The 13,634-nt window shown below is 34.9% G+C and overlaps 1 protein-coding gene across 8 annotated transcripts in view; it reads right to left on the bottom strand.

Moving 5' to 3' along the window:
• LOC118744873 (protein king tubby) overlaps positions 1–10,810 on the bottom strand; it is a 213,359-nt gene extending 202,549 nt beyond the window's left edge. For 3 of the 8 annotated variants that reach the window (XM_036478264.1, XM_036478265.1, XM_036478270.1), the window contains exons 1-2: positions 10,195–10,810; positions 3,014–3,169 (exon numbers count right to left, since the gene is read on the bottom strand). Coding sequence is in view for 1 of the 8 variants with exons in the window: in XM_036478270.1 (XP_036334163.1) it covers positions 3,014–3,055 (42 nt within the window). In the remaining 7 variants the exon portion in view is untranslated. The remainder of the gene's footprint in view (positions 1–3,013; positions 3,170–10,194) is intronic. The other 5 variants (XM_036478266.1, XM_036478267.1, XM_036478268.1 and 2 more) reach the window with 5 other exon arrangements.
• Between the last annotated feature and the right edge of the window lie 2,824 nt (positions 10,811–13,634).

Raw genomic sequence — 13,634 nt, 5'->3', positions numbered from 1 at the left:
ATCGGCTCAGACCAATAATATCCGCCACTGGATTTTCACTCTTGCGACCTGAGAGTACTCTTCGACAAAACTACATTTACATATCGTTGTTTAAAGTACAAAACGACGTATCAACAATTGCAAAACCGCGCATGTGAGGTTGCATAAATTATTTTCTAGAGACTAAAAATACTCATATTTCAAAATGATACTCTTTTTTTATAAAGCAATCGCTCGGCCGGCTATAAAATGGATATCGGAACATGATCTGGCGTCTTCTCTCAGGAGTTATCTCCGAGAGAGTCCTATAGACTTCCAGGTCACTGCATTGTTTTTCAGGCTAAAATATATGAGCATGATGGACCTAGCTTTATCTAAACTTGCTTACCTTAGCAACTATTAACTCGATAAGTGTTGTGGAATGCTGAAGAAACCTAAAAGCTTTACAGAAACACATAATCAATCATTACGGGGTCCCGGGGCATAATGGTCTCCATGGAAATGAGGAAGCGGACGAATGTGCTAAGAAGGGATCTGAGATGGGGCTTGTGAACGCGAACCAGATCATGAAACCTCACCTGCGATTTCTGTCTTCAGAAGTAGAGAGAGTGGCGAGGGCAGCCACCAACAGTAGGTGGGAAAATCTGCACACATGCGTAGTACCGCGCTCGCTCTGGCCATGGCTCGACGAACGAGGAACAACGAGTTTATTAAGGCTTTCAAAGCCAAACATTAGGTTTCTCACAGGAATACTAACGGGACGCTGAACCATTGGCCATACGGCCGCCAGGTTCGGAGCCCCGCATAACGATTTCGTTAGAAGCTGCAGAGATGAGGAGGAGATAGAATCCGCAAAGCACTTCCTTTGCGAGTGTCCCGCATTTCGAGGAAAATGCCTCAAGTTTCTTGGGGACCATTTCTTCGAGAGCCTGGAAATCTTGGCGAAAGTTCCACTGAAAGGACTTCTAGTATTCGCCAGAGAATCAAAATGGGTTACAAGACTTGTACGGATACGCATGGGGTAACCCCCTTGGGCATCGCCATGTGACCTTAGGGCCCCCGAGTGAAATCTTCTTAGAGCTGCCTGTTTAACCTAACCTGGGCAGTTTATGGAAGGTTTCAAGATCAAGGCGAATTCCTGTAATAACAGCCACGACGACCTAATGGCCCATGTCCATACCGTGCAAAAATTATGGAAGCAACAATTATCTAATCTGCTGAATGGAGCCGAAGACATCAGAGGAGATAAACCCGAATATGATGCTGCTGAAGTGGCTACCAGCTAATCAATTCAAGTACGACCACCCTATTATAATTGCCATTCGGACTGTCATCAGGTATGTAACTTGAGAATAGAAATCGCTGCATCTTTTAGGCGTATCAATATTACATAGTTACATCCCGAGCTAATAAAAGGAAGGTAAAAAAGATATATGTACTAAAAAAATTAAAAATAACCACTCATGCCCATACATATATCCGTAGTTAGGGACGTTAATTTTTCGACTTTTTCCGATCCCGGGATTTTCAGGATGGCGTTGTCACAATCCCGGGATTAGTCTCGGGATTTAGATATAAATTACTTTTGAACAACTTCAGTCGAAAAAATTGCTTCTATTTTGTTTGAGAAGCTCTCCTACCATGAAATATATAATAAGTAAATGGGGTTGAAACCTACTTTTTTTATTCAAAGTGGCGTTTTTTACTTTTTCTCTCTGACCGCAGGATTTATTTTGAAGATATGATTAATTCCAAAAATTGTTTAAAAAATTCAATGCAACGCAGAATAAAAATATGGGTAACAAATGCAATAGGAAATTTCTTTAGAATTTAAAAACGCTAAATTTTTTGGATTCACAAGGACGAATAGGTAATTTTTAAGCTGACCTAGTAAGAAGAATGAAATTCGAGGATGTTATCGAGTTTATATAAGCCCTTAACATATAATTTTTTCAAAAACAAAAATTTCAAGGATAAAACTTTAAAATGACATTTTCAATATTTACCAGCCCTTTTGCACCAGAAACTTGAATCTGTTCAGATTCTACAGGATTTCCTCATTAATTTTATACCCATGCTTCTTCTCTGAGCACATTTCTCTGAATTTTTAAACCATTTTTGAATTACTGACGTCAGAGTGAAAAACTAAGAACGCTATTTTACTACATTTGGCCCACGGTTTCGCGAATATATTGATATTTGTGTTTAAAATGTACTATCGTGCGGTGTTTTATGTATAATGAGCTAGACATTTATAAAAAAATATTAATTATTAAATAATAAAAATAAATATATTCAATACTGGTGAAGAAAAGGAAAATTTTTGCCATCAGTGAAAACTACAAATCCCGAGTTTTCCAGCTCTACTTTACGTCCCATTCCTGAGGAATGGGAAGGCCTCCTCTGCTATGGAAATGCCAGTGGAGATGGACATGGCACAGCAGAGAACCAACTTCCATGTTTTATTGGACTCAGCGAAAATCGCTGAAGCAGTTATAGCGCCGAACAAGAAAAAATATGTATTTGTATGTATGATATAACATTATATGTTTTTCAGGCTATTAAAATTTGTATGCACAAAACGGATCTTAAACAAAGTAAAAACGTAAAATTCCTGAAATAGTGTATTTTTTAACTTTGTAATGGTATGATTTATTGAATGATTTCGTTTCTACCAAAAAATGTTGCCCTTGCATGGTGCAAAATGTGTTTGATGTTATATTAAACCCTGTTAATGCTCTTGTCTTCAGCTCACGAATTTCCGAATTTAATAATTTTATCGTTTTAAGCAAACATCTGATTTTCAGAGCAACCATCTCGACTGACAAAGTTTCAAGGGGCAAAAAATTAGCCTTTTTTGCCTTACAAGAGTGTGACATTTTAAGAAACGAACACAAAGTTTGCTCACCGTTCGCACTTATTTTAGAAACGAACTCGAAAAGCGAAAGGGGCAATCAAAATGCAACATTTTTTGGTAGAAACGAAATCTCCATAACATTTTTTTTTTGTATGTAATTGCGATGCTGAAACTCACCTGTTGTTCCATTTTTTGATTGCGACTGCTGATGGCAGACATCTTTATTGTTGTTGTTTTATGATTTGCAAATTATTTGACACAGAGTTTTGTACAGTTTTGTAAACAATCTTTTCAATCACACTGTTGTTTTCTTAACTAGATAATTTTTTAATTCTGTAAAAATTGCAAATAATTTAATTCAATTGTTTTGTATGTATATACATACGTACATCCACAGACACACTCATTTGTTTTGCGAGGTAGATATTCACAAAAATAGGAGCCATTCTTTTTTAAGTCGGCCGGATTTCGTAAAAAAAATTATGTCATGTCTGCGATTCGCTTCAGATTTTTTTATGGGTTCTATACCTAAAATAAGCAAACACGTGTACGAGGAATTTTTTCAAATCAAATTTTGCTTCTTCAAACCGCTTTTGTTTTTGTGAACTTTGGTTTTAATATAGCAACGCCCATTTCTAGAATATTCTTTGATTGAAAAAGTTGTGGAACAAATGCTGTTAACGAAGCGATTTTCTGCCGAAATCCGCAATAAAATCTGCGTTTTGCTAACTTTAGTCCTGCAATTGCCACGTCCATTCTAGGAGTTTGTCACCTTACAGAAAAATCTTGCCGTGCAAATATTATACCTGGATAGGTATTCTATCGGAATCTGCAATAAAATTTAAATTCTTGCAAAAAAACCGATGTATAACACCTTGCTAAATATGCTAAATATATCTTATCATAAGTTTTCGAAAACAAATTATAAAAATTTTTTGACTCTCACAAAAAAAATCATCTCGCCATAAAAAAAAATAATTATAAACAATTATTGAGAACGCCTAATTTTTTGAAACACGTTTTTATAGAGAATTCAACAAGGAATAGGATGGTGTAATTTTAAATCCCGAATTTGCTGGTCTTCACTATGCAAATCATCTTCAAAAAAGTCAACTGTTAATAGCTAAGTTAGATTTGGGACAATCTTGACCACCTTATATATGGAAATAATAATCCTTAGCTTTAAAACGACGTTAAGACGAAGTCTCTACGACGAGCAGAACACAAGATATAACGATTTGAAGAAGTACATAATCACGAAAAAATGCTAACTTTGACAGATCATGTCTCCGAAGAAAAAAACTCCTCGAACGCGTGTTACCTTATTTCATGTATAGATCCCATAAAAAAATTTGAAGCCAATCGAACAAGTTACACCAAATTTGGTGTCTGATATGGAAAAGAATGTCTCATAGATGTAAGTAAGTAAGTATTAGATATGAACGTCAAGTCACCACAAACAACACCGGCAAAAGTGAGTAGAGTAAACAAACCCGACATACAAATATTAGCAGATGTTCACAACTACAACTAATGATAAGCATGGAACATACGCGAAGAAAACCAACACCACTTAGGGACTACACAATAACAACATGACAATATAATCACTGACAACAAAGAGGTTAAACAAACCACACATGCACTTAAGTATCCGTCCGAGTATTCCTGTTTGTACGTAAATATTACAAACGACTTTTTGTTGCTGGTTTTTTTCTGTTGTTATAGTTACCAAAAAAAAATTCGATTTATTAAAATGTCGCAAGCAAACGCGACGAGTCACCGTGGCGCTTTATTAACAATCACAAAGTTTTCCTTTTTGTCTTTTTATGAATTGTTCTTGTTTTGTTGGTTATTTGGTTTCTTCTGTCGCCGCTTGTTGGCAAGTCAAAGTGCTTTAACAGTTATTGAAATGCTCAAAAATTCAAAAAAGGATTGGTCATACGGTTGGTGGGAGATATAAAAACGCGGAGAGCACACAGGCAGACAATAGTGAATCAATCGCTGTTGCTTGCAGCGTTGCCGTTTTGCTTAAATTTAAGCAAAATTTATTAATTTTTTCCTGCCTGTTAAAATGTTAAATTTTTCTTCATTTTGCTAAATTTTTTGATTAGAATTTTCAGAAAGGAAATTTTTCCAATCAATTAATTTCAATCAATTTTTCAATTTTATTTGACGAAGTCTGATATCCATATCCCGTATAAAGTTCGAATAAACTTCTGCCATGAAATCGCTTCTCATAAACACAATTTGCCATTCGGAGGCGACCCAGAACTTTAGGCTCTTCTCATTATGGATGACATGATTTTGGTATGCAATACATTCAAAAAACTAGCGAAAGGTCTGCTAACTATTATAGGAGTATAATAGGTTTTAAATTAAGCAACTGTTAGACTGTGACTTACTTACTTTTGGCGACAAAATTGAGCCTTAGATTGCCTTTACTTATTTCCTTGCTTAGTTTTTATTTCTATAACCAATTACCAGGCTTGGTAAGAAAACGCCAAATACGGCTTTATTCAAATCAAACATTTTTCGTTTTATTAAGACCCATTAAATAAGGAGCTTAATTTTTACGGGATTTGGTAAAAGTTTTGATAAATTATGGAAATTTTTTTTACGATCGCGGCAACACTAGTTGTTTGCCAATAGTCAGGAGTGGTAGATTGAGAGGAGCAGGAGAGTGTCGACTGTGTAATTTGGTTGGTCTAATGAAGGCGTCTACAACCAAGCACACGTGCTACGTAGAGATAGAAGGGGCATGATGAAACCCTGCAGGGAAATACTGAACTGAAAGAGGTATTTCTCTCTGTGCTTTCAAAGCAAAAGTAGAAAAAGGTTTCACCTGTCGAAAATGCTGCAACAATACCTAAGGCGCACGTAAAACTTTGACATTTACCGACAACCTTGCTAATTGGATGATCGTTGATTTCATCCAGCACCTTATAAAAGGAAAACTGAAGTTCTGCATTACCAAAAATTGCCTAAACAATTAGAAAAAATGTTTAGGCTAGATATATTTATTATTTTTGGGTGGGGTAAAAAGTCCTTGCAAATCTGTTTAGAAAGTAATTAATTTATATACTTATTATAAAAAAACAATCAAAGATATATTATCCGCTTAGTTCGATAACTTTTTTCGATCATCCCATGAGCTTCATAATTTCCCGTTCGTGGAAGGCTGTGTCTTTCTTGGCAGAACAAGGTAGTGATTTACCGCCTCATTATTCGACTCTAGCAAGTCTGACGGCGCAAGCTCAGGAGAATATGTTGGTTGTGGCAATAAACCTCATTCCAGCTTAAATTACTTTTGGCGGAACGGAAAAGTAGTGTGTGGTCTCGCGTTGTCGGGTTGGAACACAACTCCTTACGATTGCCAAGTTCCCCATGTGTCAGGATGTCAAATTCATTCAAATTTACTGATTTTTCGGTGTCTTGGATGAAGTTCGAAAAAAACTAAATCGTCCCAATCCCACAGCACTGGATTCACAGCCTTCATTTAGTGAAGTTCGGCTTTTACAATCATTTTAGGGGAATACTCACGACGGGACCAAGACTCTCTGCGTTCTACATGGTTGTAAAGTATTCACTTCTCATCAGCAGTTATTATTATTTTCAAAAAAGGGTAAAGAGTTTTCTGCACGTTTCACCAGCATATCGCAAATATCCACTGACGCCTTCAAAATAGTTTTTTTTTTTACTTGATGTAGAATCCCAATATCGAGCTTGTGGCTTCTTTAGGTGGAAGTGAACACCATTTCATTGGTTTTCAATGCTTTTGCAATCTATCGTGCCATGTTAACGTGTGCAGTGAAATTTGGCGAAAAATCAAGTTTGGTCTTGCATCTTACACTCTTTGTAAAATCTCCAAAATCGCTTATTTGTTATTTTTTTGACAAAGACATCTCTCATTTAATAAAGAACCTTTAATTTGAAATTTCGTTTAGTAGACTAGCGGTATGTGTGAATACCTTCCGTGCTGCCAAACGACTTTTTACTCTACCCATTATTATTCCTTTTGTTACCATATTAAAAAAAAAAGTTGAACCCAACTATTTTACATTTTTAACATAGAAGCCGCGTGTTTTCAGTATGCAATATGAAAAATATATTTTCTCCTGTTTGATTGATTTAATTACGGCTTTCTGATCCGTTTCAAGTCGCGTTGTTTCCGTTGTACATATGTATATACATAGTACATTTATGAAGCTCACGAGGTTACTGTAAAATTTTCCTACAGGGTTTAATAACGAAAATAAATTACCAACGTTCGAGAAAACTCACCGCCGCACAGTGGTATTTTGGAGACAAAAAAAGCAATTTTGGGATTATTATACTTCAAAAATCCAATAATGCAGGCTTATAAAGAAATGTTTCACTAACCAAAATCCATAATTTGTTTTTCTAGAAAGTATGAGTTCTCTTAGAAAAAACAAAATAAGTCACATAAATTTCGCAAGGCCAGATCTCACAAAGGTTTTCACGCATTTCATTAGCATATGTATTTATATAAGATAGGTATCTACGTTAAAATTATTTTAAAGGATCTCTTACTGATGTATAACAATTTCTTTTTAGTTTGAGATGAAAGATTTTTGGTAACGTATGTTCATTTGAAAAAATAAGTTACCTACATCATCTAACTGAAAAAGAATCTAGGGTGCGAGATTATGGCCCGTAGTTATATTCAAGATAAAGTCTACTCTCAAGTTAGTTGCATATGTTCTATTGAAAATTACGACTTTACCATGGTCCTATACTTTTAATTTTTGTGAAAAAGTACTGATTTTCGCCGATCACTGAACAAAGTTGCCGATTCTCTGATAAAGATCACTAAAATTGAATGATAAGTTTACAATAAAATATGTATGTTATCACTGTATACTGATTTCACAATCATTCTTTGGATATGAAGTAGGCCTCAAAACTCTCAACCACGCCATATTTTCATTTTTTTTTTCTTATTGATTTACGTGCAAAACGGTAATTTACACGTCTAAAATCCTGTAAAAATGTCAAAGAGCAAAATTACTCTCTGAAGTGATCACTTAACACTTTTCATGATTTAACCAGAAAAAAAGTTCGGGCAAAATCTTGTCTACACAACTCTCCGAAAATCGCTCTCATTTACAGAATTTTAGAGTATTGAAACATTTCTCCTGTATCTTCCTACGAGCTCATGGAGTACTGGATCAGAACTAATGATCGCAATTCTTTACATTTACATTTTGCACTACAAAAAATCGATGAGACTGAAGCGCTGTTTGCTATTCCATTTTTTTAAACTTTTTCCTTTTGTATTTAATTTGACACCTCATGCGCATAAATATGTTTTATTTACTTCTTTTTATTTTATTTATTTTTCGTATATGCAGGTATCTGAACAACTCCAACAAGCTCAACAGTCGCGAAACCGAAGACGACATTCTTATGACCAATTTTTAATCCTTTGGACTTATCGAAATCAAAGGGTTTATTTAGTGCCATAAAATCTCAACGCTGGTTATAAAAGCATATAGCGCTGCTCCTATTTGGTTTTTATTAAAGAATGAATTTGTTTTTGTTGAAAAAATTATTGTTTTTATAAACATATGATCTCTAATTTTATCAAATAAAATTGAACTGCTAAATTATAAAAGAAACTTGTTTACAAATCTAGCGGGACGGCAAAAAAATAAATGGCAACACTACTGGGGAAATCGGCAGTTAATCTCATTTCGAAGAATGATCCATTTCGATCCAACGTGGGAATATGAAAAATATACCTTGACTACTTTGGTTATTAGGCCGATTTTGACAAATTTTCACGAGAAATCTGCATATTTTTTGGATTTACTTGAATATGCATAAAATCAGCAGAAGCATATCGTTCACTTTTTAATGGTATTGTCCTTAAACATAAGAATGGAAAAAACCTCTGTCCGGAAAAGGACTTTTTAAATAACTTAAGAACATCTAGCTGATTTCTACTTGTATCGCCGCAGACTAAAACTGTCCTTTATACTTTCTTTAAATAAATTTTGCTTATTTTTTTTTTAATTAATTACTCCAAAATTCGAAATCGCGCTTCAGGCCGCTATATTCACTTCCCGGCATTCTTTTTTTCAAAAATCGTCAAAATAACTACTAAATACGTTAAAGTTATCAGATTTAAAATGTTTATCCGGAGAAAACAACCACTTCGAAGTCAACCTTGCAAGACATGTGACGTGTATAAAATTCCGGTCATAATTCTTCGCGATGTGCATTAATTGATGACTTTTTTCTAAGCAGAAATTTTTTGAGTCATTCGTACTTTACCCAGAGGTAAAGACTCCCTTTCGCCTATAGTTTTCGTCCAGTATCACGACAATAAGAAGCTGACATCGCAACGCATTTTCTCTTCACTCTGAAGCTGGCAGGGCATCTTTTTCCCAAAACGAAAATTCCTGTCGGACAAATTGTCGTTAATTATCCGTAAAAATAGTAGTTTTTCCGTGGACATATTTTAAAAATTATTCACGGAAGTTACCAGGCCACCTTCAAAAAACCAATTAAGGAAACCAGCTAAACCCAAACTAACTATTTCATAATTTGCGCTAAATTATCCGTTGTTTATCCGTGGGACTAAAATTTGGTCGCAGATATATTTACAAAAAATATCCCTTGTCGCAATTATCAAATAGTTAGTTTGGGGTTAGCTAGTTTCCTCAATTAGTTTTCTTTTTTTTTTAAATATGACTGCGAAAAATTTTTAGTCCCACATATAAACAACGGATAACTGTTCCCGCAATTACTTTTGAAAATTCTTGTTTCACAGACTTTTGAAAAGGACTTGCACTTGCCACGTCTACCAGCTACTTAACTTTAGATGCAACTTTATCTCGACTATAAATGAGCCCTAATATCTTTAGCTAGCATGGGTTGGAGGATCTCTGATAGCGAAGTAAATACATATTTATGTTTTTGGCTCAGCTTATTCTTAGAATTTTAATGGAGTTGATTTTTTTTGCTTTGCTGACAATTTTTCGGTCGATAACCACGGAGACGTCTAACATTAAATTAATTAATAATTTTCACTTCACTTCTCACTTGCTAGCAACTTTCTACTTTCTTTTTCACGTCAATTAACTCTTGTTAAACTTTGGATTGGTATTCGATTAATTTTCACCCAATACAAACATACGCATCTTTAACATTCGTTTTAATATTTGAACACTCAAACGCCGAAAATAAGCCACGGTGCTTCAACACAACTACATACACACATATACCACGAATACACACACGCGCACACACTTGTTAGTAAACATTGGTTGGCTTTGCCGCACAAAAAGTGCTAAATTATTGTAGCTTGTTTCTGTTGTTTTTGTTGTCACCTTTGTGATGGTTGCAGTTGCCAATTCGCATACTGCCTGCGATTTTCACAAATTTCTTCAATTTTTTTCAAGCATTTCAGAGGCCATCTTTCGACATTTTCACTTGTTTAACAATCACACGCTAAAAACAAATTGGCGATTTCACAAAATATTTTAAAATTTGTTGCGAATGCGAAAGGTGACGTCACTACTAACATAAAACTCAACAAAAATCACTTCTGTACAATTACAACTTCAATACTTTTCCACGAGGTAGATTTCTTTATTTTATTTTGCAAAACTGTATCATACCACTTGCACTTAGTGATTTCCACCTTTGTTGCAATTCAAATTTTTATATACGTTTTAAATTAAAACTCCTCAAGCGTAAGTAAGTGCCGTTTATTCTTGCACGAAATTTAGCATCCGCACACGACTTGGCAAAGAGGGTAACTGACTGAATGCTAAAGTGCCGCAATAAACTGAAGTTGAACTCTGTCGACCGCCGAGTATCCTGATAGTAGTATATCCTTTGCTGGAAGTCGAAGAGTGGCTCCTGGCAAAACCGAGTGCAGTAGCAGGAAACTGTTGTATGTTGGTAGTGGTAGTGTGCAGACAGTCGTAGCCTTATTGGTGCAGATGTCTTCAACTCGCACCCTTAACTTAGAATTAACAGCAGAATGCTCAGAGCTAAGCGGTCAGTGTTAATGAAAGTGTTAACAACAGCTGCCCAACACTTACGCTCAGTTCATATTTCACTCTCTCTCTCTCTCTCTCTCTTTTTAGCAGACTGCTATTCTCTCGCTCGCTGCAAATTATTACAGACAAACAGACTGCTAAGCCTTAACAGCTGATTTAACAGTCTGCATTCTGCACAATTACAAGTTCTCTACTCTAGTTTACCGGCCCCATTTGTACACTGTCACATGAAATTCGCTCGTCTGCACAGTAAATGCATTTTATGGTATACTCACATGATTTTTTGCCGTTTTTTTCTCTGCCTTGCATCTGTATTCTCGACGGCAGATGTGACTTTGAAAAAGACTGCATCTGGGCACAACAGCAACGAAATTGCATATCCGCATGTGTATGGAAGCATACATCCATACATAAAAATATATATTGTACACTTGTATATACATACATATGTACATGTATACTAATTTATGTTTGCCACCAGACATTACTACAAAATCTGTAGACAGTGTTGCATTTATTATTACCCATCGGCATACAAAGTAGCTGTCATTCGGCAAGCGGTTTTTTTTTCATTGAATGTAGTTAATGCAGTGCACGTTGAGGAGGGCTGGTAGCGCATTTCATTAGTGACTCAAGTTTTGGATTTGGCATAAAGGCTTTTAGCCCAGTTAAGCTTTGGATGAGAGTTGTCACATAAGAATCCGTTAAATGGGCTTTGCGTGTAAGCAGTTACCCAACGCATAGCACTTAACATGTATAAGTCTGTTTGGTTTTGATTTTTACGTAAAAATGGCATAGCAGTGTATGTATGCATAACTGGGCTATTACAAATATACATGCATATGTATGTATGTATATAAAGAAAATTCATACTTGATGCACTTATCTAATAACAGCTTGACTATTTTTCTTCCGATTCTAAAAACGAAAAATGTTTTGAAAAGAGGATTTATAAAATGACGTACAACATTATATTGTTAGACTTAGCTTGCGGGGACTTTTCGTCTATTAAACTTTAATAATCTTCTATTTTTCTTAATTTTTTCTACTTTGACCATCGTTATTTTCAAAATTTTCTATGAAAGTTGCCAAACATGTGGCAAATTGGGTTACAAGCAAATACTTCAACCAACAAATATTCCATTTATAAGAGCGTGTGTGAGTCGGTAACAAAGTTCGCGGCGAGTAAATTTTTTACAAGTATGAGGTGAAAAAAATTTCACTAGCTCATGAGGCTAGTGAAATTTTTGACAAATGTATAGAAAATTTTGACAACTGCAAAGATTGTTGATGTGTATAATTTTTCTGCCCCAATTTTAAGCAAAAACAATAAAATATTAGGAAATGGAGTTTCTGGTGGTGGCAAAAATTAGGAAGTATTACACTATATTAAAGATTTCTTAGAAATAAATTTATTTAATGTTTTAAAAAGCTTAAATTGATGAATTTCAATCAATGATGGTAGATGTTTTTTTTAGCGGTTGTCAAAAATATACTGCTGTCAAAAAAGATTTCATTTCACACTGCAGCTTGGCAAAACTGTCTCCCCATAGTAAAAATATCATTCACCAGCGCTTCCCACAGAACTTTGTTACCGATTCACACGCCCTAAGTATCAAATTCCATTATATTTAAAATACGCGCATATAAAAACATAAACAAATTTTTATGAAATACGTAATAAAGCGATGGACGATAAGAAATAGTGACCATGGACGTTATTTCCAATTCGCCGTATACACGTCACCGTTAAGCTAGCATGATTTTTAACATTTCTGATATTAATTTACTTTCAATTGTGTTTTAATTCAATTACATTATTTCCACAATTCTTCTGACTTTTGGCCTGTGTATTAATGTCACTTTCAAATGTGTATTAACGTCAGTGACATTAATTCCATTGACATTATTGGACGTCACCGATTTCTTCAGCTCATAAAGGACCTTGTGCCATTATATAAAGTTCCAAGTAGAGACACGGTAAAATTGATGCCTTACTTATGATGTTTGGATTGAAACAATGCAAAACAAGTCATATTTTGGATTAACGACCCCTTTGTTATAGAAAAATTGCATGTGGTTACCACTACTACCGGTACATGTTGGTTTAAAGAAAGGTAAAAAAAAAGTCCGATAGGACAAGCGGAAGTATCTCCTCTGCAGGGAGTGACGTTAGCTAACTATTAACTGTATATTTTGTTCGAAAAAAGCTAACTACGTTTGTGGGCCGATGGCCGCAAAACAGTCAGACCTGGATACCTCTGCATTACATTTCAACTAACTTGTAACTAGCAACCTTTGGACATAAAATATCAACAAAGAAAAACATTTTGTCAATTTTATTTTTATTTTTTATTTATTTAATTTATATTCAATATTGCATATTTATTTATCTATTTGTTTACGTATTCTGCAGTAGGTGCTCCGACATTGGAATTCAAAATGATAATATAAAATTTCCTTGTCCTGAGTCCAAAAAAAGAATTTGTGAAGTGCAGAAAAAAAATGTATTCAAAGTAGTTTTGAATGAGGATTTTTAAGTAGAAAATTGTAAAGAAAACAAACTCCCGATTGCGTCTGCAGGATTTTTGCACGTCTTTAAAACTCACTTTAAGTTTGTTTTGTCATAGCTAATTAAAAGTGAGGTATTTATCGAAATCCCGCCAAAAAGCTAACTATCAGTTGGTTATTTTCAAGAATTGATAATTTTTCACTGCAGGGTCCTGTTATCAAACCATCAGTCAGCGCAATGGTGTCTTGGA

This window comes from Rhagoletis pomonella, unplaced genomic scaffold (assembly GCF_013731165.1).
Source record: "Rhagoletis pomonella isolate Grant_MI unplaced genomic scaffold, Rhpom_1.0 Rhpom_scaffold_00008, whole genome shotgun sequence".
Classification (NCBI taxonomy): domain Eukaryota; kingdom Metazoa; phylum Arthropoda; class Insecta; order Diptera; family Tephritidae; genus Rhagoletis; species Rhagoletis pomonella.
The sequence above is the reverse complement of the archived record's forward strand: the minus strand, read 5'-3'. Positions and strand labels throughout refer to the sequence as shown.